Source organism: Anolis carolinensis, chromosome 4 (assembly GCF_035594765.1).
Source record: "Anolis carolinensis isolate JA03-04 chromosome 4, rAnoCar3.1.pri, whole genome shotgun sequence".
Taxonomy (NCBI): Eukaryota; Metazoa; Chordata; class Lepidosauria; order Squamata; family Dactyloidae; genus Anolis; species Anolis carolinensis.
This window is the reverse complement of record NC_085844.1, coordinates 24,929,854-24,954,813: the sequence shown is the minus strand read 5'-3', so window position 1 is coordinate 24,954,813 and position 24,960 is coordinate 24,929,854. Positions and strand designations below refer to the sequence as shown.

At 37.3% G+C, this 24,960-nt stretch overlaps 1 protein-coding gene across 1 annotated transcript in view; it reads right to left on the bottom strand.

Moving 5' to 3' along the window:
* Positions 1-13,572: 13,572 nt before the first annotated feature.
* LOC100563662 (nardilysin) overlaps positions 13,573-24,960 on the bottom strand; it is a 56,354-nt gene continuing 44,966 nt past the window's right edge. The window contains exons 27-31 of the mRNA XM_016992766.2: positions 24,111-24,194; positions 18,424-18,514; positions 16,777-16,893; positions 15,350-15,439; positions 13,573-13,788 (exon numbers count right to left, since the gene is read on the bottom strand). Coding sequence (XP_016848255.2) covers positions 13,594-13,788; positions 15,350-15,439; positions 16,777-16,893; positions 18,424-18,514; positions 24,111-24,194 — 577 coding nt within the window. The 3' untranslated portion in view covers positions 13,573-13,593. The remainder of the gene's footprint in view (positions 13,789-15,349; positions 15,440-16,776; positions 16,894-18,423; positions 18,515-24,110; positions 24,195-24,960) is intronic.

Sequence of the window (24,960 nt, the reverse complement as noted above, 5' to 3'; positions counted from 1 at the left end):
ATTACTGCTTCACTGTAGCAACTGTCCTATCTTTCCTTCTTTCCTTTCACATTTTGCCTCTGGAAATCTAAAAAATATTTACCTTAAGGCATGGGTTAAGTAACTTTCCCATGAGGAATGGGGCTTGTTTCCAGCTGTATTTTGACTGAATTTTACCCATGGGTCATTAACATTGTTTGAAGCATAACTTTATCTTCCAAAAGTCAGAATTTATTGCATTTTAGAAAAAGAGGAAAAAGTGGGTGTGTTCAGAATAAAACATTTTTATTTGGGTGGGAGTGGTGGGAGTCAGGACTGCTGTTTTAACATGCTGTCTTTGAAAGCTTTGGTTCCTTTTTTTTTTGAAACAGATGTTGTCTGAATTTATTTCAAGAACAAGGCAGTTCACATGACCTAATGCAAATTCGAGTCTTGTAGGTTTTTCATTCCTTTGCTTTCAAGGATATTAAGTGCCCCAATCCTTAAACTGTTTTAGATGCTCCGTATGTTTTGAAATGGGTGTTGAATTTGTTCAGAATCACTGATTCTCTCTGATCCTGTCCTCTGCTCACTATCACTGATTTTTGGTTGCAGGCTTTCAATAAAATCTGCTGGCCCATATCCAGTGATGTGCAGGACCACTTACAATATCTCAAATTAGTAGCATAGACATCTTGATCTGCAGAAAAATGTATGATAAGGTCCCGAGAGAGCTAGTTCAGTGTCAACCTACTAGATATCTACTGAGAGTGGATCTGAATCCAGGATTCGGATTTAAATCCAGAGGTCTTTGCATTGCAACTCAATGACTGAGATTCTATCATGGGTTTGTATAACATAAAACTCTGCTTATGATGTCAACCATCAATTGTGGTGAAAATAAATGTGAAACTAAATTACAGTTGAATGCACAATTTGCTTACCCATTCGTAGAATGGTCAACAAATGCACAATCAAATGAGCAATTGAAGGAAGACAATGGGCAAGTTCATTAGGGATAAATAAATATGTATTGGTCAAGAATAGAGTTTTGTGTGTGATAGCATGACACATACAACTCTGCTCTGCAACCCTCAACATTATGCAGATATTTCACATTGTACAAATACATGTAAATGTTTCCATAGGGAAACTTACAAGTCTGTAAAGTATCAATAGGATTCCAAGCATCGCTTCAGAGGGATGCACATATGGAGGATAAAACATAGAGCAAAGTCTGTGAGAGCCTCTTCACAGCTCTTTTTATGAACTTCACTCAGCAAATTGATTTCTTTATTAGCCTTGGGATAAACAAAGTCCCTTCACACAAGATTTTAAATAAGCTTCATAAAATAGTCATGTCTAATGCTGCATGGGTCCTTATGGAGCTTTGAGGTTTAGACTCTGTTGGATCTATTGCTAGCTGCAGAGTTATGCAATGAGAAGAAATTCTGATATTCTACCCTGTAGTTTTCAAATATGAGCATTTGGCATTGGAAGTGTAACCCTATACTTAAAAATGAAATTCAAGCCTCTAGTTTGGATTCCTATCCTGTACAGGATCTCTCATGCCTAAAGCATCTCATCGGTCAGTCATAGAAAATCATTTACCATTCCAAGAGGCTTAAAACAACAAAGAGAGTTTAGTTTGTAGAAAAAAGAGAGAGAGGAAAGAAGGAATGGTGGGGGGAATGACCCATACCTCTCCATTATCTTGGTTTAGTTAGTTAGGGGTTGATCATTAGTGTTCTTTTTTAAAAAAAATCTATATTAGACCAAAAATTCTGAGCATAAGCACTGTTCACGGTCTTTCTGTTTTATTTGTGTTGCCATGATTGATTTGCTTGCCTTATAATAAGCTGGTTTTAAATTTCCTGGAATGTGGATCAAGTTTATAATCTAATTTGAAATTTATCCTTTGTGTGTTCTGGTCCAAATCAGATAGCAGATAACATTTGATCCTACATTTGTCATGATGAGATGCAAAGGTTTTTTGAAGGCACTCAATCCTTCATTTTCTAGTTTAAGAAAGATAATTTAAAGTAAATTTCATGGGGCTCCTGGGGTTGCCTTTTCCTAGAATCAAAAAGCCTATGTTGTCCTCATTCTCATGTTTTGTAATTCAGCCATTTTCTACCTTTCTGCAATAATGTTTGGTATTCAGTTTTCACAAAACAAAACATAGCAAAACACCTAATTTTTCAGTATTTTTAGCTTGAGATTTTACATCGAAATTGTAGCATGTGATATTCAGTGTTTCACATCATTTTAAATGAAGATACCTATCAAGGGAAAAGCTGATGTTTGACTCCATTGTCAAATTTCTCTGCCTATCAAATTTTCCTTCAACTTAAGCCTATATTATCGAGGTCAAAATGCTCTTGGTAGCTTCTTCTTGCACAACCATTGTTTGTAGATATGTAACTACGTTTTGTAACATTGTGCATAGAGGTATCCAGGAGCTCCTTGTGCAATGAGTTTTCCAAGGCTGTGAAGTAGAAATTTGATGTCTTTCAAGTCTAGATCTTCTCTCTGGCACAAAAAGTCATTGGCTGGCCTTGCGGAAACAGCAGGAATTACCCCACTTTGCTTCCTTCCTTCCAGTCCTCCAACCTTCTCAAGAAAACTGGGTAACTTTATTCAAGCTCTTAGAACATATGCTGACATCAGGGGTAACAATACCTTCTATCATGTGATTGGCCTTCAGATGTAGTTATATAATGTGTCCCTGTATTTTTATTTTTATCCAGGTTAAGCATATCTGGTTCCCTCAAAATTTCTCTGCAGAATTTGTTTTCCATACACCTGACTATCATTGTCAACCTCTTCACATGGGGCTAAATTTGAAGGAATACACCAATTTAGGAATACACCGAACTGGATGGCTCCCATCACATGATACTGGCATGACTCTGTGGGTGACTCCAGGGCAACACAGGAGGGCTCTTGTGTTGCAATTGGAATGCATAAAGGAAGCCACACACATCATGTGCACTCATGCTTTCCCCATCTGATTGCCTTCAGCTGGAGCTGGGTGATGTGAGGTGTGGGGCACCGGGTTTCCCACACCTCTACTATGAAGTAGAGTGATGCTGGTGGGCGTCTGATAATGCTGAATTTCTCTAAATCTGTTCCATTGTCCTCCACAACCAGATGTAGCCTGACTACTTCAGATTAACATGTATCCATGCTAATTCCTTTGTTCTTATGCTGCTAAAATATATGAAAGCAGTTAAAAAACACGAGGGTAACTAGTCAGTCATCTTGCATAAGTACTGATGTCCTGGTTTCAGTTGTTACCTAATTTCTGGTTAGTGTTGCTGTGTTTGCAGGTTGGGGAGTTATATCAGTTCTACTCCAAAAAGATAAGATTTCCAAGATCTCCCCCTGTTCAAGTATAAAAATAATTACAACGGTTAAGAGAATTTCTCTGTCTCTGTATGTGCATTCAGGTTGCTTGTTGTCTTATTGCAACTCCGTGAATTTTATAGGATTTTCTTAGGCAAGGAATACTCAATGTTATTTTGCCATTTTCCTCTGAAATATATTATACAACATCTTTTATTTGTTGATTATCCCCCATTCAATTACTGACCCTCCTTAGTTTCCAAGATCAGATGGGATATTGTGCCTTTAGGGCAGTGGTTTCAAATCTTTGGGCCTCCAGGTGTTTTGGACTTCAGGTCCCAGAAATCCCAGCCATTCTACTATATGTTAGGAAATGTGGGAGCTGAAGTCCAAAACACCTGGAGGCCGAAAGGTTGGGAACCACTGCTATAGGGTGTTTAGGTCCAAGAGGGATATAGAGGCCTAAATACCCTGAAGGCACCACCTAAATACCCTGAAGGCACAAGATCCTTTCTGTTTTTTAAACTAAGCTGGTTCATTCTTAGTTTATACATGGGTGGGAAATACCAGATGCTATAAGACATGTTCCAGAAGAAGGTTATGGCAAACTATAGCTTAATTTCTTGTCTAAGAAAGCCCCCTGAAATTCATGGGAATGCCAGTAACAAATGATTTGAAGGTACACACATATACAATGAGTATTCTGTATGATGGCGGGAAGCTACTTGCAAATGAAAGAAAGGCCATTGTTTTGTTGCATAGTGCAGTGGCTTGTTGTTGCATAGTATGACACTCATCTAAGCATCATCAGATCAGAGGAAGTCGTTTTACAGATGGATTGGATATATTAGCAACAAATGTTTGGTAGCCATTCCATTCCAATTACAAAGGTGCTAAAGGCGGAAGACATGAAGGATATCAATTTTAAGCCAGGTACAAAAGAAGTTTTGTTGATATCTCATATGATGTCGAGGATACTATGTTGGGTTCAAATTCCCATCCATTGTGAAGCAGAATGGGTGGCCTTAGCTCAATTGTTAACCTAATTCACTTAATAGGTTTGCTGTGAGAATAAAACATGTATGTCTGTGTTTGCAGAGAGAAAATTTTGCACAAACACTATTATGAGATCCTCAGACAGAAAGATTCCAGTGAGCTATATGAAGAACAAATTAACTAACCAAAGTCCATAGGTTTTATCAAACATCACCCATAGAGCCAAAGACATTTCCTAATATGTGGGAAATTCTTAAGACCTCATCAGATGCCCATCAGCGGAGGTCTCCTTAATGGAGGAGACAGTTGTTTCACCTCACCTTCTTTTGTTCTGTTTTGCCAGTTGTTCTGGTGATCTCACAGAGGGAAGTGAGGTGTGTGCAGTGCGCACAGCTTCTCATGTTACCAGATCCAGGTTGCCTCCATGGGGGTAAGCCGTGCGCACTACACATGCCTCCATGGGATGGCAGTGCCAGCCTGGCAAAATGAGCATTCCGGCAGCTTCCGTTGCCGCCACCGCATGTGTAATGAGGTCCTTAGGCAAGTGTCTGAGATTTTAAAATAAGTGTAACATATTAATAAATTAATTAAAATTAAATAAATTCTTCAGTGTCAGCAGTTTTAGAATTTCTTTTAATGTTGTACCTACTTGGGTGCAAAATGATTCCTTATCATCACCATTTTCAAGCCACCTAATTTTAAACCCACTTAGCCCTTTAGTGTTCAAACATTTATTTTTCATTTGTTACCCATTGTGATCCAGTAAGCAATGAGACCCTGCAGGATTAAACATCTGGATTTGATTGCACACATTCTTTTAACTGCATTCACTTTGATCCATTCCAGATGTGTGATAACTAAAATTACATTTGAATTGTTAATGGTTTTGGGGGAAAGGCCAATCTCAGACTTCACATCTTAGAAAGAGAAAGGTATGATTTGGAACATATTCTATCTAAAGTTTAAAGTTGAAGTTGAAATGATTTCAATGTGTTGTGTAGCATAAGCACGTATGAATAACCAAAGAGCATTTATTTATACCTCATCTAATACTTAAAGAACCACTGGCCACAAATGTGTGTATATGTGCCTTCAAGTTGTCTGTTAGTTACTTATGGTTGTCTGTTATGACTTATGGTGATTCCATGAATTTCATAAGGCGTTGTTAGGCAAGAAATACTCAGAGGTGGTTTTGCTAGTCCCTTCCTCTGAAATATAGCCTACAGCGCCTGGGATTCATTGGCAGACTCTCATTCAAGTACTAACCAGACTTCACATTTATTAGCTTCTAAACTCATAGGAGATCTGGGCCCTTTAGGGTATTTAGGTGGTTCTTGGACATGAGAAGAGTTCTAAAAGGTACACAACAACCTTATTGCAAGAGCTCAACTGGCTATGATCAATTTCTAGGCACAATTTAAAGTGTTGACGATAACATAGAAAGCCATATATAGCTTGAATCCAAGCTATTTAAACCCCTTTATGGATGCATTTGAGTTCTAAAACCTTCTGGAGAGGGCCTTCTTTTTGTTTCACTATCCTCTTAAATTCACTTGGTGGGAACAAGAGAGAGGACCTTCTTGGTGGCTGCACCCATACTTTGGAACTTCTCCAGAGATGCCGAGGTGGCTCAATCATATTGTCAGATTTAGAAACTGCTCAGGATGGGCTTTTATTGCTGTATTTTTATAGTTTGCATGTTAATTTTTAATAAATTTTAATGTTCTTAACTTCATAAACTTTTTAAATATACATGAAACAATGAAGGCATAATATCATTTTGTAGCCTGATACAACCTTGCTGGGGGAAATGTGTGTTTGTATGTGTGTGGTTTTTTTAAAAAAATAATCTTGGCTTCATTCTGATCAAGGTTCACAAATATTTAAACAGATAGATATAGAAGAAGAAAACAAAAAGCTAGCATGTTTGGCATAGGTCAGATGATAAAATGAAATTATTTTCTGGACATCCAAGTCCATGCCTCACAGGCTGGAAATACAACAGCAATTTAAAGGAAAATATTCACAAGTGTGGAAACCTAAGCTTGAATTCCACCAATGCTGCTGCCATAACATTTTAGACATTCATAAAATGTAATCACCCATCTTTGTTCTTTCCCCCCAAATAAGTATTTACTGCTGCAAATGATAGTATAGAGTACAGGTGGAGTCCTACCTACAGTGGTTTGGAAATAGGTATGTTCCATGAATTGTATAATTGCTGGTTTTCATATCTACCATATCTATGAAGTATAGTGATTCCTTGAGACCTACTAAAGTTTGACTCTAGGCTCTCCTGGATAGCAAAATATGTGGGTGTTCTAGGCCCATTATATACAGCAGTATAACAAAATGGTTATATGGCAGAATCGAGGTTTGATTTTTGGATTTTTCTTTGAATATTTTCAAGCTGTGGGTGGTTGCAAATACAGAATCCATAGATACAGAATCCATGGATACAGACAGAGGGCCAACCACATCACTCAGGGGAATTCATATACATCTGTGTTGCACTATAGAACTGATTTCCACAATCCTGACACCCCTTTTTAAGATGGCTTATAAACTGAAACTAGAGTTTGCAAAAGTTCCTTTTATGGACTAGACTTCTCAGTTCCCTCTTTCTAGCCTAGCCAGTGCTCAGAGAATGTTTCATCCAACTCTCCATCCAAAACATGAATACCTTATAAATTATGTCTCTGGGTGAGGGATTTTGGGCAAGTATAGCTCAAAAGATCATGCTGGCAGCTTGATCTTGGGACTGTGGTAAAAGATTAATAAATACAAGCTTTGAGTGAATTATTTTTGCAATATGCATGCATATATGCCTAATTCATATTGGTACTTCCAGTCTAAATGAATTAATGAACAGGATTGTGTCAATAGGCAATGCTATATAAATTTTTAATATCAGAATTGGACTAACGCACAGCTGTACATCCAATAGAAAAATATGTTGTGTAAGAGAAGGAAGCAGTATAATTTCACATTACATTTTATCCACAGGAGAGTGACAGCAAATGACAAATGAATTTAATAAAGTACAAGCATGATTGATTTAATGCCCTGTAGAGCAAGTTTGCTATATCAATTAGGACACAGCAGAGGTGAACATGTGAGTTATTTATCAAAATCAATGTCAAGAGTCCAAGGACAAATGCTTAACTGAAGATGGATGCCTTCCATTCTGGTAATATATATGTGGCTCTGCTATATGCATGCTTTTCTAGGTCACAGCCAAATCAAGTGGTAGGGTTTAGAGAATGTGCTGACTTAAGATGATGCTGGACTGCAATTCCCATTAGTTCTATCCAACACGGCTGATGAAAATTGTCCTTCAATATCATTTAGAAGAACTACACATTCCCCTTCCATAAGGGCAACACTTTTTTTGAACTATAATATATTAATATAGATTAATGCATTGAATCAGGTCTCATAATTTTTTCCTAAGCAGAAGCAATCCAGTTGAATGCATAAACAGTTGGGAAGGAACCTATAACGATACTGAACTCACAACTTATGTGGTGTGGTTATAACCACATGTAGTCCTAGTAAGGTTTGATTGGCAGCATATGAATAGTAGAATGTGAGAAACTATTTTATTATTACATATGATATATTTCTTGACAAATTATTTGTCCTAGTATTGATCTTGTAGAGTCTCAGGTGGAGGTCTTCTCCATCACCTGCTACCTGATTGTCTTGGTTGCAGAGACATGGAGTGGACTTAGGGTCTCTTACTCATATAACATATCTACAACTTCTGATACATGGATCACATAAATCATAAAGAGGGAATGAAAGGAACTTGAGTGATCCAGACTGGATGGTCCACGACTGGGTAATAACATAAATGCAAACTGTCCCTCACACATACAGGTATTACAGGAGCAATATACGAATTCACCATGGAAAAACAACTCCCATGTCAAACAGATGGAAAAAGAAGTCTTGTCTGAACATGAAACAATGGGCATCCCTTGATGTGCCTGTGATACAAGATGGCCACATGTTGCAACAAATCCATTTTTGTTCCCACCGTTGCCCAGGTGGCGCCAAAGGCATCAAAATCATTTGCACACTCAAGGGCCTTTAGGAGTAGTGTGGATTTTCTGTGTATTATGGCTGTTAGTTGCATAAGCACATGTACATTTGTTTCTCTTACATCTGAGTATGTCTTTTTTGGAGGTTGCTGTGGAACCTGGTATTCCTTTTGTCCTTCCACTCACCCAAATCCCTCTGAACTTACCTTTTCCACATGACCGGTCCATACTTCATGAGGAGTGGACAGGATGAAGAAACACTGGAACACTAAAAACAGAATCCTTGTTTTCTTTAATGTTCTTTCATACATTGATCTGCTGAAATCTCCAGAGGACTCGATTCAATCATGGCACTTATGTAATCATTTCACTTCTGGCTACATAAACTTCAGGCACTTTACCAAACCAGTTTTCTCCCCATGAAGCACAGAATAGCCATGTTGTGGTGTGTGCTTGTATCATAAACCCTGAATTGAAATATATGGCATAGTCTGGCAAAGGTCTACATGTGGAACAAGTATACTATACCAAACAATGCAGCATTACAACCTAGATGCCACTGAATATTTGCCATGTTTGTCTTTGGAAGCTGCCCTGAGTCACCTCGGGGAGAGAGGATGGGTTGTTAAAGAGGATGATGATTTAGATATTTCAAGCCCATTAAATCTTCTCAAAGCTACAAAATAAAAAGCAGCTGTATTGCTTTTGCCTTTTTGTAATTTCTGGGTATCTCAGATAAGAGTACAACCCAGGCCAGGTGTTAGTGCCTGTCCTGGCTTTTTGGCATGTGTACAACTCTCATTCTTTCTCCCATGCACTCTGAGGATAAGAAGAAAAAGAATTGAGTCTAAGGAAGGAAAGATTGAAGGAATCTGAAGATGGCTTAGCCATAGCTTATGCTATCTTTTGTTGATAATGTGTGAGAGATAAGCAGAAATGAAGGGGCCCATCTTTAGCTTCAGCTGCTCTGCATGGAGATCACTGTGTGCAAGAGAACTAAAGAAAACAAGAACTCTGTTTTTAGTATTCAACTTGGTACTGCTTTCAGAAAACAGTCAAACCACCTCACTGAAAGAACAGTGAACTAATCAGATCAAGTGATTGCTAAGTCTGCCGTGGAATGCTTCACAAAATTGGAGGAATGTGGTGCTAATGTGATAGCTTGTGTTACAAGCAAAGCAATGGCTACTCAGGCCATTGAGTGTGTTACAGCCTAGTGCAAATAATTCCTTTGCCACAGAGATGGGAAAGGTTTATTAGTAGGGTTACTTAAAATTCAAATTTTACTCTTTTAAGGATTACTTAAAAGTAAGCCGAAGGACCCGGCTTTGTGCTAAACAAAATGTTTTTCCCCATTATTTGGCTAATTTGACTTTGAAAGGAAGGTGGTGAGGGAGAAGCAGGTTTCAAGATAACTTATTTCAAAACCTGCTTTATATGGTTTATATAGGAGATTTTGTTGGGTAGATTTGCCTCTTAACCTCAGCAGTCCTATGTGCTGACTGCTCACAGATGTTTAAAATCCTGGTGGTGCTTTGCTATTGGGAACACTAGTTTTCAGGCTATGCTGGATCAAGGTGTATGTGTTTTTTGAGGAAGGAAGAAAATTCAGCAAAATGCCTGTGTGGCTTCTCATCTTCCCCTCTGCTGCTATTGTCCATTTTGATATGAATTTACCTGACAAATAGTAAGGTGACACCCCTAGCAACTGACTTTAGTTGTTAGTACCATAATATCATACCTCTCATCTAGAAGCTGAATGAGTAAACATGGAAGAGCATGGAAAGTAGAAAATGATTTATTTATATCCCATCTTTTAACAAAGGGACTTCCGAAGATGCTTACATGATACCTGCCCCATCACATGGAGCTTTCCCCCCATTGTAGGACATTTCATATCCATTTCAAGGACAAAGAGGCATGGAGCACATTACATGATGTTTGCCTACTTCCAGATGTCATCCATTGCCCTTTGTCCTTGAAATGGAGTTGAAACGTGATGAAAGGAGGGAGTTCAGAACATGGGTGAGTAATCATGTTCTTAGCTTCTGGTGCACCCCAGAATCATCCGTAATGCCAAAAAGCAAAACAAAACATATGCAATGGGACAGATTCACCCATGTTGAATTGTTTCAGTGACATGGAGGAATGGGTGTTCCTCACCACGTTGCTTTCACTGCATTTTCTCCTTAATAGTAAATTGGGTTCAAAATTGTGCTCTTGCTAGCTTTATAGCATAACTCCGGTCTAATGAAGGGAAGGGAAGCCTAGCAAGAGGGGATCATGGCAAAGGGATTTAAAATTCCTCTGGTCTAATAAAGGGAAGCAATGCCTTGTAAGAGGGGATCATTGGGTTTAAAATTACACTGATACCTTTCAAGAGAGGATTGTATCAAAGTGGTTTATAATTGCACTGGTATAATGGAGGGAAGGCATAGAAAAAGCTTATCATGGCAAAGGGGTTTAAAATTCCCCCACTTTCCTGCCCAAATGAGATGAGGTCCATAGTAATCTTGGCTTTAGATGTTGAAGTTTTATCTGATTTTTCAAAAAGTAATACAAAGAGGGCGGGAAAAAAGAGATTCTCTATATAATGATTCGAACACGAGCAACATCGGTGGAAAAACATGTGTGATGGGAAGACAGAACTTGAAACGGGCGACTGGGGATCAAAAGGTATGATTCTCTTCACTAGATGAGACAATCCTGCACACTTCTCAAGATCCATGTGATGAGGTCCCTAGTAGATAGTCACAGTCATCAAGTTAATCTGGAGTACCTACATCATTTATGTGCCACAGGTGAATGAAGGCATTGCTTTCCAAATAAAAATTCTTCTTCTCTCCATGAAATGTAACTTCAAACCTTCAATGCCTGGGTTTACAATAACTTAATATTTCAGTTGAGTATTTAGAATTAGAGTTGAGGGCAAGCAAAGTTTCCAAGGGAATACAAACACGGCAGTTCTGTGAGGTGGGGGATGACTGTCAATGTCTCAATCTGTGCAATCGTCTTCAAAAAGAAAAAATCTTTCTATCCCTAGTTGTCATCTTTGCAAATCTGCTGGAATAATAAAAAATGAGTGTTTCATTTATTTCTCACAGAGCTTAAAAATTCTAATATGGTGTCCCACAATTTTTGTGCCCTGTATAATTTGCTGGACAAAACAATGTTTTCAGGGTTTACATATTCAGAAGAATTGCTCCTCTTCTTACTGTGCTAAAGTAACAGAAGCTGTACTCCAATAAGCCAAAAAAACTCATTCCAGGCACTCAAAATTGTGTTGAATATATGTTTAATTAACAGCAGGATACACTGAAGCAGTTCTTTGTTAACACCAGTTCCCCTTCCCTAAATGGCAAATCTTTTTTTAATCCAACTTCAAATATCAGTTTGAGATCTGCAATTAGATGCCTTCTGTTCAAAGAGAAAAAAAACCAAGCCCCTACCAAGTACTCTTGGGTATGCCTCAAGTTGCTTTTTGGAGCCAGGCCAATAGGATTTATTTGCACTTAAGAGAGCTAGATGACATCATTATTAAGCTGTGTGAGAAATAATTGAGTTTAACGGAGAATGGAAATATCCAATATTCTTATCAGCCTTTAAGTAGTATTATTATATTGGGGAAAATATGGTGCCAAAATTAAGGGAAATGTCTATTGACGTATAAGCATAGAGGAATTAGGCACATTTTTCTAATCTTTTAAAGATATAGGCCAAAAGGGAGAGGTAGTTATGATGGTGTAGCTACAATCCACCTTCTGGTTCAGTCCTCCAAAACCCATGTCAGACATCAGGAGGCAGCACCAAGCAAAGACATAGTCACATAGGATGCTGAAGTATAATATGCCCAGGTTGCTCCCACCAGGAAGCAAGCAGGGGACTGCTAATTGCAATGCAGTTCAATGTGGAAGGGCCCTGGATGCATCATTGTTCAGTGTCCTGCTTGCCAGCAACTCCAAACGCTTTCTATTGGTTCAGCTGCTTGGCAATTCAACACTATTGGCATTAAGATAATCAAACAGGGACAAAAATATAAATGATCAAAACAATGGTTAGTTGTTATAAAACAGAAACTGGTGACCTCATCATATTAGCCAGGAGAAGCAACCAGGAGGAAAGAGGGAGCAGCTCCCTCTTAGCAACACTTTCCCCATCACGTGGGGGAAACGTCGGCCTCTCGTGTTGAGAGGAAAGTGTCATATAACACTTTTCCTCCATCTGGAGGAGGGGGTTCCACAGAAAGCTCCCTTATGTTGTCCATCAGTCCTCCAGCTAGATTGGAAGCAGCGTAGGATGCTTTCCAAAGTAAATGTGATGAGTTGGTAAGGCCCCATCTACGTTGCCATACAATCCAGTTCAATCTGCATTATAATAGCAGTGTACATGGGGCCTAAGAATTTTAGGGAAATTCAAGAAGGAAAACTATCCATTAGAAGCACATCAGAATAACATTGGTATTGTCTACACAGGGAAAAATCTGCTTCAAATTGCATTTTTTCTGATTTGGAGTGACTGTACTAACACTCCATACATACTTTTAAATCAAAATGAGATTAGAATTACCATATGTGAGTTCAGTTAGGTCCTAGGATCGTTCTGTGTACTATATATATTTCTTATTATTTTTAGCCATATAGCCTCAATTGCTCCATCCTCTCCCCCCCCCCCCCCCCGATGCAAACAGAAACATGTCTGCATTTTAATTTTATGCTTCAGTATGGCATTGGACATCCTATTAAGTAAAGTGGCTGTCATTTAAATTCTGATAGATGGAGGTGTGCTAATAGTGATATGCAATTATCTACACAAACATACATTGTTTTTTTAAAAAAGGCAATTGCACACCAGCAAGATGGAAACAAGAAGCATTTCATGGGCGAAAGATCAGGAGACCGCACATCTATCTGTGCCACCCACTCCCAGCTAAACAGCAAAGTCAAGATGGGCTGATGTTAAGAAAATGTGCCTGTTGAGAGCACTATACAACTGAACTGACCATTGCTACTTTTACCATTGTCTTTTTGTAAAATATGTGATATTTACATCAGTGCCATGAACACTGATAATCTCAGAGCATTCCCTTGATATTTATTTCCGTCCTGATGCCCTTCTGCCCCCCCCCCCCCCCCGGCAGTTATCTGAATACAGCTGCCAGATTACCATGGTGGGAAGAAATGAAAAGACTCTGAGAACAATATCAGGCAAACATGCCATGTAAACATGGGGTGAAACTGCTGAAACTTTATTTTACTATCCTGTGGTAAGGAAGAATGTTAAGAGTTGAGGTAAAAGCTCGGATATCTCTAATTGCAGGGAGATTCAGTCGAGGAGAAGAGGGCAAAAATGTTAGTTCAGGTGTTTTGCCAAATAAAGATTCTTTAGTAGTGGAGGTTTGTGGAGCTTCTACATCTCCTTCCTGTTTACCATATCCAACCACCTGAAAATCCAAAGGGCAAGTCATTATTCAAGAAGTCAGCAAATATCTAGATTCTAAAGATTTAAACAAACCGTGATTTCCTTGAGTCACCACCCATCATTTTAATTATGACTTTTCTGTCTAAGTTCCTATCAACAGCTGATATTTGAGAATGGAGCAAAAACTTTTCTCAACATCATAAATGATCCATAGCAAATAGGTGATTGTTTTAATGATGTCCCAATAGAATACAGAAGGAGTCAATTTAGATATAATATGCAATGAAAACTAATCAGTAAAAAGGAAAAGGGAGAGACACAGAAAAGTCATAAACTTATATATAGGTGTGCTCAGACTCTCCAGTCCTGACAGTTTCCAGCAGAAAAATAATAAAGGGGGGAGGGGGGATGTGTTCTTTAATTACAGATGCAACATAATAATTGCTAACAACCATAGCCACATATTAACATTATTAGATTTCTTATCGCTAAAAAAACCCCATAAACAGTTTCTAATCTTTCCAAAAAACGTTTAATTGGGTTATCTGTTAGAACTCATGTTAATTGGGCCTCTTCAGCTTAATAATCCATTTGTCCATTCTAAGTATTATTTATTTATTTATTTATTTATTCATAGCATTTATATTCCGCCCCTTCTCACCCCGAAGGGGACTCAGGGCGGATCACATTACACATATAGGCAAACATTCAATGCCTTTTAACATAGAACAAAGACAAACAAACATAGGCTCTGAGCGGGCCTCAAACTCATGACCTCCTGGTCAGAGTGATTCATTGCAGTGATTCATTGCAGCTGCTCTCCAGCCTGCACCACAGTATGCCATTCCATTTCCAAATTTGAGCAAACAATATTCTTGCTGCTGACTTATATCAAAGAAAGTAATAACTCTCAATAAAACACATTTCTCTAAGCTTTATTGCTGTATTTCTTGCTGAGATTAAATTCATCATAAAAAAAACATGTAAGGAAAACATTTAAGATATCTGCCTTCATTGAAAGTCATCCCTTTTTAATATAAATTTCTAGGTATCTTTTTCAAAATACAAAAAATCAACATAGACCAACTACCTCAATTTTCAAACAAATAATTTCCTTTAAAAGGGGCTTTTTCAGTTGGGATGAAGAAAAGGAAAAACTTATTACAGAGCTTTCCTAATACAAAGAGTTTTAAATTCAATATGCACCATAATGTTATCATACCAAAAATAACCATGCCAACCAAATCTTAAATAACAATAAACCACAGTGTAGCTTCCACCTATTTAGCATTCTGGTTCTGTGATTCCATGTTTCCTCCAGCAACTAGGCCTGCAGGGTGAAGTTTCTACTGACTGATACCTGGCTCACCCAGGTTAACACAGGTCATACCAACCCAGTGTTTCTGAGCTGTAATCAATAACGTTGTGGCTTGCTTATTCCAACTTGGTGCACTCAGCTCTGTTTTGTGGTTGAGCTCATCTTTCAGATAATGCAAATATAAAAATATGGAGGCAAATAATTTATCCTCCTCCATCCCTTACATACTTATGAGAGAGGAAATGTTAATTTTGCATTTACTCACATGAGTGCTTAAGACTCGTTTGTGCTTGCCTCTGTGCATTAAGAACCAATTCAGCAAATGTGTTCTGGTAAAGCTTTTCAGTGCTACAATCTATAAGCAACAGGGGAGAAAAAAAGAATTAATAACAATAATAATAACTTTATTTATATCCCACCATCATCTCCCGAAAGGGACTTGGGGTGGCTTACAAAGAATTACCAACAATATGAGCACTATGGTATAAATCAATTGATCTTTCACATACTATTCTTGTTCTTTAGTGCATAACAACAAAAATGGGAAAGCAAATTTTAAAAGGTTTTGAATAATCAATAGTGAAAATCAAAATACAATCCATATATTCTGTGAGTAAAAGAATACTAATAAGTGTCACTACCATTACCCCCCTTGGCATGGGTTACTACTGGTGTGTGTGTGTGTGGGGGGGATTTCACCCTCACTGGGATCTAAGGCTAGAAGTGCTAACAAGATGCTGTGACTTCTGTTAGCATGTATAGACTTAATATAGTGGTGTTGCCAAAGATCAACGTCAATTGTGTTCAATCCTGTGCACAGTAATGTGGAAATACTTTCAAATAAGACATTTCATCTACAGCAGCAGCAATAGTTGTTTGCCTAATGGGAACTGAAGGGCAAAATATTTAGAGGTCTAAACATTCCACAGCTTGCTATAAACAAAAATTTCTGTTATAGAGATTCTTATTTTGTGATCCTTCCATGGCAACAATTGCCATGGGCTTGTGGTCATGTGCACCTGTAATATTGTGTAATCCTATTAATAGATAGGCACAGTTACAGACCCATTTATTTGACACACTTCTTTCACAAATATCAATTTCTGATATTTAACAAAAATAAATGAATGGGGGGATAAATGCAGCAGCCGGCATCAGAACAATATCTTTGATCTGAGGAAAATAATAGATATACTGTACTTGGGGCATTTCCACAACATTGATATTAGAGAAATTCTGTCACATTTAAGGAATTTTCTTTAGCAACCACAATGTGAGATGGTGAAGACTTCAGTTACAGTTGCCTCACCCATGATTTCCACTAATAGAAAAGTCATAGGGAAAGCAAATGGTTCATTTCCATAGTAGATTGCTGAGTTCATTTTTCTGAAAAAACTTGATTCAGAAAGTTTAACATGTTTTAATACGTCTTTACCATGTAGGAAATCACTTACAGCAGAACAATGAAATCTAAGTCTGTTCAGTCTCATGATGACAATAGACTAAATGGGCTCAAGCCACCACTTTCCATTTTACATGGTTTGAGGACTAGCACCAAAGTCAAATAATATATGCAAGTAGAGATTACGTCTCTTCTGCTGTTATAAAATATAGTAATATGAAATGTTTGTATTTAGTGTGAATCAGATGCAACACAAATTATCACATGAATAGAATGTGTAGTATTTTTACCTCTCGCGCCAGTCTGTCAAACAAATACTGTTGAGTAACCACTTCGTTCCAGTTCCGGTCCACTTCTTCACCAAGATTGGAGTCATCTGTTCGCTTAAGCTTTATTAGAGCTGAAATCTGTAATACACATTGTTTCTTTATTTCTCTCATAGGAAACTCATTTGTTAATAAGAAAATATGTTCAAATTGCCTAATAAAGCATATATCTCGAAAGCAAAATTACAGTGGTGCTACCTAACCTACATTCTAAGCTTGCAGAATCTATTTTACGTCTTTTCTTTTCTTTTCTTTTTTAAATAGAATTCTGAGACCCAATTGTGATGCGACCAGGTGAACCTAACCCAACATAGATTTATGTTAAGCAAGATTTATGTTTCACAACCAGTAAGAGTTGGGTTGCCTCTTTGCACATAGCAGTTACACAACCAGTGGCACAACTGGCAGTTTTAAAAGGGTGTTTAGAATTACAGTATCAGCTAGTGAGCCAGAGGGCCGTTGTAAACTACCCCCAAATCAACTTTGACTTATGGTGACCTATGAATAAGAGATCTCCAAGTCCTCTTATCCTCAACAGATCTTGCAAACTCAGGGTCATGACTTCTTTGACTGAGTCTATCCATTTGGAATATAGACTTCCTCTTTTCCTATCACCTTCTACCTTATTAAACATTATTGTCTTTTCTTCTGTGTAACGTTTTTGTATGATATGGCCAAAGCAGTTTAGTCATCTTGGCTTCTAGATAGAGTTCAGGCTTGATTTGCTGTAGGATCCATTTACTGATTTTTTTTTACCATCCAAGGTATCAGTGGACCCTTCTTCAACTGCATTTTTCAACTGAGTTGATCTTCCTATCAGCTTTCTTCAGTGTCCAGTTTTCCCAACCACACACAGGAATGGGAAATACAGCAGCCTATGTTTAGTATTCATCTCTTTACACCTCAGGATCTTGACTAGTTTTGCTGCAGCTGCCTCTCTAATTCTTATTGTTCTGATTTACTGACTTCAATCTCTATTCTAAGTAATGACAAGGTATAGAAATTCTTGAATTGTTTCTATCAACCTACAAACCCCATTATTATACAAGATGCAACATGGCTGCTAAAGTGAATTAATAGTGCTGCAATTCTATAGTGAAAAAGGGCTCCTAGAGGGCCTAAGGATTGCAAGAAAAACTATGCTACTGCTTCAACAACTGGGAAAAGACCACTTGGCATGGATTTGAACCTCTAATGCGTGGCTAGCAATGTAGGTGGAATGGAAGTCCAACTGCTCTCACAAGAAATTGTCTCACTAAAAAAGATCTAACTAATCACAACATCAGAATCACAATCACACAGAGAAGAATGGATTCTATGCTCAGCAGAAGAGACGTCATCACTGCTTGCATACAGATGGTACCAGGCAGGCTGGGAAGGGATCCTAGATAACCACTGCCAATCAAAGCAGATGATACTAAACTAATTTGACAAATGATTTGATCTGAAATTAGGCAGTGGTCATTATTACTAAGCAATAAAGCTTGAGTCACAGGAATACACCATTAGATGGGAAACAGCTGATTCTGAATGGTTAATGATAAAGGTTTTTCTACCTCCATCAGCTTTAGCTTAATTTAGTACCCCACGAAAACAAGCTATTGTTCTTGCCTGAGCAAGGAATTCTTCTTCAGATAGGTTTCGGAGTTTTTCCTCAAAGAGTACCATGAATTCTTCTATTTTTCTATCAACAAATTCTGTGCTAAAAGAATCGAAAGCATAAACAAAATGTTAAGTATTTATTAAAATATAAGGGCAGTATTATGTCATGGTTTAAGTATTCAACTCAGACACCGAAAAACCAGGATCTGAATCCACATTGTACTAGTAATCTTGGGCAAGTGACTCTCTCCCTGCTTGAAAGGAAGGAAAGGGCAATCTACCTGAACGAATCCTGCCAAGAAAACCCCATGATAGGGTCACCATAAATCAGAAAATAATTGAAGGCACACAGCAAACAATTGATTACAATATTTTAGAACCTGCATTTTGTCTAACACTCTACAACTGGGAGAACATCTTATCTTAGACAGAGAGATTAAGAGCATAAAGTTCACTGCCTTTTAAAAATTAGACAACACCATTTGACCTCAATTTATCCTTTGCTCAGGGTCATTTCTCCCATGAGACAATGGAAATACCCTTCCCCAGGATGAATCCCCTGGCTGTCACTTCAAAAAACCCCAGTGGAAAGCAGTAGTCTCTAGACCCGATGCCCACATATGCCTTTCTTTAAGCCCCTTCTACATTGCATATAAAATCCAGTTTATCTGTTTTGAAATGGATTCTATGGCAGTGAAGATTCATATAATCCTGTTCAAAGCAGATAATGTGAATTTGTAGCTTGTTTCTAAGGCTTCCATATACTTCCATATAATCCAATTCAAAGCAGATAATCTAGATTTTTATGGCAGTGTTGATGGGGCCTTGGGGCCCTTCCACATAGCCATATAACCCAGAAAATCAAGGCAGATAATCCACAATATCTGCTTTGAGCTGGATTATCTGAGTACACTCTGCCATATACTGTATATACTCGAAGATAAGCTGAGTTTTTCAGCCTTTTTTATGAGCTGAAAAAGCCTCCCCCAGCTTATAATTGGGTCAAGGTCAAGCCAACCGCGGAACCTGGAGGCCGTTGCTTGCAATATATGATATATTTATCTCTCATCTTACCCTCCCTTATCAGTGTTTACTTTTCCAAAGCCTCCCTCGCTCTTAACCAAGGGAATGTTTTGAAAAGGGAAAGAAGCCCTTGCAAGACAGGAAGAAGAATATATATATGCCCATTCATCTTATAAAAGCATTTTCCCCGAAAATATTTGTTAATTTCTGTTACAGATATATAGGCATTTCCCTCTGCAAGCCTTTGCAATCCCTATGTATCTTTATATTTTTATCTATCTATCTATATACATTAATTTTATATGAATTTCCCTCTCATATGTTTGCAAGTCTTTTCAAATCCTATATACATATTGATATCTAGAGATTTCCATGTACCTGCATATCTGTATCTATGTGTATACATTATTTTATATATGAATTTTCACCTCACATGTTTGCAAGTCTTTGCAAATCCTATACATATATAATTATCTATATATAGAGAGATGTCTAGATAGATATATATGAATATAGATATATAGGGCTTGCAAATATTGCAGGGGAAATGCGCATGCGCGTGCACACACACACAGATTTCTAGATAGATATAAACATAAATATATAGGGCTTGCAAATATTGCAGAAGGGAAATGCACTTATATAGAGAGGATTTGCAGATGTTTCAGGGGGAAATGCATATGTGAAATTAGTATATATAATTATAGATCTATATCTGCACTGCACTGTTTATGTAGGCATTGAATGTTTGCCATGGGGAGATAGGGTGGGATCCAAACGAAGTTTTTATTATTATTATTATTATTATTATTATTATTATTATTATTATTATTATTACATTATTGTTAATACCATATTGTTTTTGTTGACCCTACTTTTCCACTTACAGAGCTGGGTTACTGTTTTTCTTTGAAATACGGTAAATATTCAAAAACCTTTAACCTACTGGTGCCTCAATAGAATTTCACTGGGATCTATTTTCATTTTGAAATTTAACAGAAGCTGCTGCATTTTCCACCCTCGGCTTATACTTGAGTCAATAAGTTTGCCCAGTTTACTGTAGTAAAATTAGGTGCTTCAGCTTATATTAAGGTTGGCTTATACTCGAATATATATGGTAATCCAGTTCAATGTGTATTTTATACAGCTGTGAGAAAGGGGCCTACACTGGATTATATGACCGTGTGGAGGGGACCTTGGATAGCTTAGAGTTGATTCAACAAAACCAGTGGGCTTCAAGGAAACCATGATCAGAAATTGGAATATTAAGAAGAAGGTTGGCAATCTGATGTTGATGTTGCTTTGAAAAATGATTTGTTACCAACAATTATTTTGGTGCATACTATAAAATTAATTTATGTGATTTATTTGTTACTCATGAGTGTTGTATTATTTTAAAAAATAAAGTAATCAATTAAAATCACTAAAAACTGTCTCCTCCCAAAATAAGTTAAAATAAAGTGAAATGTTAATTGCTATTCCATACGTTAATGCCCTTTGAAACAACTGAAATATCATCCCTAAAGCTCAGCATTAAAACTGTCAATGAATTATTGGTAACAAATACATATGGAATTAGGAGTACCTTGTCCCACTGAGTTCAGTGGGTCTAGTTTAGATATGTCTAATTCTGGATCCAATCTATTGTAGCCTCTGGTTCTTGTTGCCGCTGGTAACTTGTCTGAAATGCTACTGCTTGTGACTCTTACCAAAGTATGCTGTAGGGCCCTTCCAGACAGGCCCTATATCCCAGGATCTGATCCCAGGTTTTTTGTTTATCCCAGACTATCTGGCAGTGCAGACGCATATAATCCAGTTTAAATCAGAAAACCCAGGATCAGATTCTGGGATATAGAGCCTGTTTGGAAGGGCCTGCAAACTATAATTCTTTGCATTCATTCTGAAGATGTGTCAAAACACCCTGCTCAGTTTTAATGATCTGATTTTTAAAAATTATGTCTGTCAGAATGCTTCAAATGCTTTCTTCACTCCCTGAAGAATTCCTTTTATACTCTCAAAGCCTTCACAAAACATCTCATTGAAAGGAAATTTCCTAATGTACAAAATCTCTCATCCATAAGATGTGATACACAAATGTATGCAAATGGAAGCAATTTTGATTTGGATCAGAGTCATCGCATCGAGGTGTGGGCATTTTTGTTGTTTGTGGCCAGTGGCTTCCATGTATTTTGAGTTGTGATTTTGAATAGTTTCTTGAAAGTTCAACCTAAAACCCAGTTCAATCAAAACACACCATTAATTTGAATTAATTTGTAATTCTAAGGGGAGGACGATCTAGCAAAGAGGACACATGGAAACTTCAGGGACCTATGGCATGTTTTAATTTCTGTTAAAGAAGTTGGGCAGTTTTCTTTTGTTTTCTAGGGATGGCAAATCTAACTTTTTGGGTTAAAAATGGGTGAATCAATTCAACTGTTTCTGGTTAGAGATGATGTCCAGTGTGGCAAAAATCAGTCTTCTGTAAAATTTCTGTATGAAACAATGTGATTACACCTCTTACATTAATCTGTTGGAAATGAACTATTCCACAGATTTCGATTGCACAAATTCCCAGCAGTTCAAACACTGCAAATATATATTCAGAATAGTATTTTGAAAGAAAATGTATATTATGTTAAGAAGAATTAGGATTTAGAAAATTAAAAAAAATAATAGAAACTGGAAATAAATTAATGTGTTTATTTTTATATCCAACTTTTGTTACTTTTTGCATGGCTTTTCCTGGAAGTCTACTTCATTTCTACATTAATTCATATTATATCAATGCCCATATTAGTTACACATTTTGAAAATCCTCTCAAAGCAATCCTTCAAAGCTACTTACATTTCAAAATGTGTATTTATAGTGAGACTGCTGAGAATTACATCACAAATACTGAGAGATGTGTGAAACCTAGCATACTGCTGAGATCAATTCTTTGTTGTTCGGTGTATTCAAGTCAATTTAGATTTATGGTGACCTTAAGGTGAACTTTGTGCTTGTATGCTTTCAAGTCTTTTCTGACTTATAGCAACCCAAACATTGTACTTTTTTGACAAGCTTTGTTTAGAGGAGGTTTTCCATTTCCTTTCTCTGAGGATGAAAGAGTATGAACTTTGAGGTGTACTGGTCTCAAAGCAGTGCACCACAGTGGCTCTTGTGATTTCATATAAAAGTTTGCAAATATACATTTTCAGGCATCCCATCCCAGCAAAAAAGCAAAGATTCTTTGAAAAGGTAGAGCTGCCTGAAGCAAGCTGCAAGGCAATTGCTATATCAAGATGTTGCTAGGCCTGGAAATCTGAATTTAACAGGCTTTATAGACTCCACATGTACGATAAACAGTAATGTTTATATGGAATGCACGATATTTAGTTAAAGTAACATTTTAGAGCTGGCTAATTAAGATAAGAGTTTCTCAAATCAACAATAAAGAATCAATTTGTTGCTTGAAGAATTACCTTAAAGACACTGAATGAATATAAAGATGTTCATGTTCTTTATATTCCCAACAGTTTTTGTGAGAGAGATGTTCAATTATAAGCGCACACTATTCACCTTGGTTCAGTTATAATTGACTAATTATGACAAATACCCAGTCAAGGCTATAAAGGCAAATAATCATTCTGATAACCCATATAAAGACAGGTGTTTTGGATTTTGGAGGTGACAGTGCTAAATGGGTAAAAATTAAAGCAGAGGTGTTAGCAGATTATGGAATATTGACAGGAGCTGGCAAACAAGCACAAATGTGAATTTTCCAAGTTTTTTCTTACATGAGCTGCACTTGGTTCTTTGTGAATTCAGGCTGTAACAAGGCTATGTAAAGACATTAAGGATCAAAGCACTTCCCCTCTTGCTGATTCCATATAGTTTGGTGCCTTGTTCTGATACCAGAATGAGAAACTTCATCATTGTGGCTCCGGGGAGGTCTTTTGCCAGGAATACAGTAGTAGTAGCCCCAAGGAGGAACCAACAGTTTCTTTCGCCCTTTTCAGTGGTTAACACTACACAAGAATATTAACTGCCTATTGCCAATATGTCCCTGTTCCTCTTACCCAAGAATCCAGCCCAATTCAAGTTGGTTCACATGTCAGAAACACTGTATTTTATTGAAAAATCCAGTGTTTCTGACATGTGGACCATCTTAAATTGGGCTGGATTCTTGGGTAAAGGAACAGGAGCAACTGATGAGTTTCATTAAAGAAGCAATTACACAATGGAAATGTCCATACATTGTGTGTCCTTATCACATCAGATTTAAGGTGGGTATGTTTTCCCCCCATAAGTTTAATTCTGAGAAACACTGGTTGAACTGGTATCTGAATAGATTAGGAACCCAGGACTGTCATAATATCTTTACATGGATCATGACCAAAGATACATGTCACACACATGTCTCTTATATGTCACATAATGCACATAGGAATGTTTATACACTGAGGAATATAAGTTTCTTACTCACTTTGGAAAACAGCAACCCAAATATTAATAATGGAGAATTATAGGAAATATGATTCTCCATTATATATTTTAAATATGTCACATATTTATTTTACAAGAAACACATGGGCCTGAACTATAAAGACTTTTAGAGTGTAGAGAGTACTCTGATGGAAACAACTGTATTAAATTTAATTGCTCTTTTGAAAATAATTAATGGGATACTTACTTATATTTGGCTGCTTGTGTTGTTACGGTAACAGAGAAACCCAAGATCCCAGATGTATTTCGTATGGAAGGGTAGACCTGGTAGCTAAAACCAAAGGAGAAGAATAACATTCCACACACAAGAGTCATTTCATTTTGACCATTAACAAGTGCTAATCAATATATAGCAGCTATCCATCAAAACCTGCTCTCCCATATCTTAATTTAAAATGTCTGGAAGGAATACTTTGTGGACTGTTGAACTGCATGCTATTTTATATTAAATTCATTACTAGTGATCCATCTACCAAAGAGGGAGAAGACAACTATGGCTTCTTCCATAGGGATTGGAATCTGGCTGCTGCCTCTATCTATTCCAGCGACTGGCAAAGGTTTTTTTGGAGTATAACTCACGGAATTCAGGGACTGTATTTCAAACACCATCAACTTTGGCAAGCTCTGCTTAATTCTAAATTCTGTGTCATTGGTGGCTAATCCTTTCTGGTGATTTCTAATATGAGGGTTTTTGGACTTCGTGAGTGATCCTGTGATGGTTTCCCTTGTACTAGGGGTTGGAAGATTTTGAGCTTGTACACAGAGGCAGCACACAATTTCCATGTGAATGGGATCTAAGAATAGAAGGAATATTTTTTAAAAATGTCAAAAATTCATTTCTCGAAAGTTGGCCACCTCTGATAAGGAGAATCCCAATGATTGAAAAAATTTGCAGTTAGGAACTTATTGTGTACAAATAATACATAAGGGACCTTTTGCACAGAAAATGGCATTTTATGAGGAGAAAATAACATTTCTAGGCTAAAGCTGGACTGCAGTTTCTAAAAACTTTTGTGGAACTATTCTGGCCAAAAATG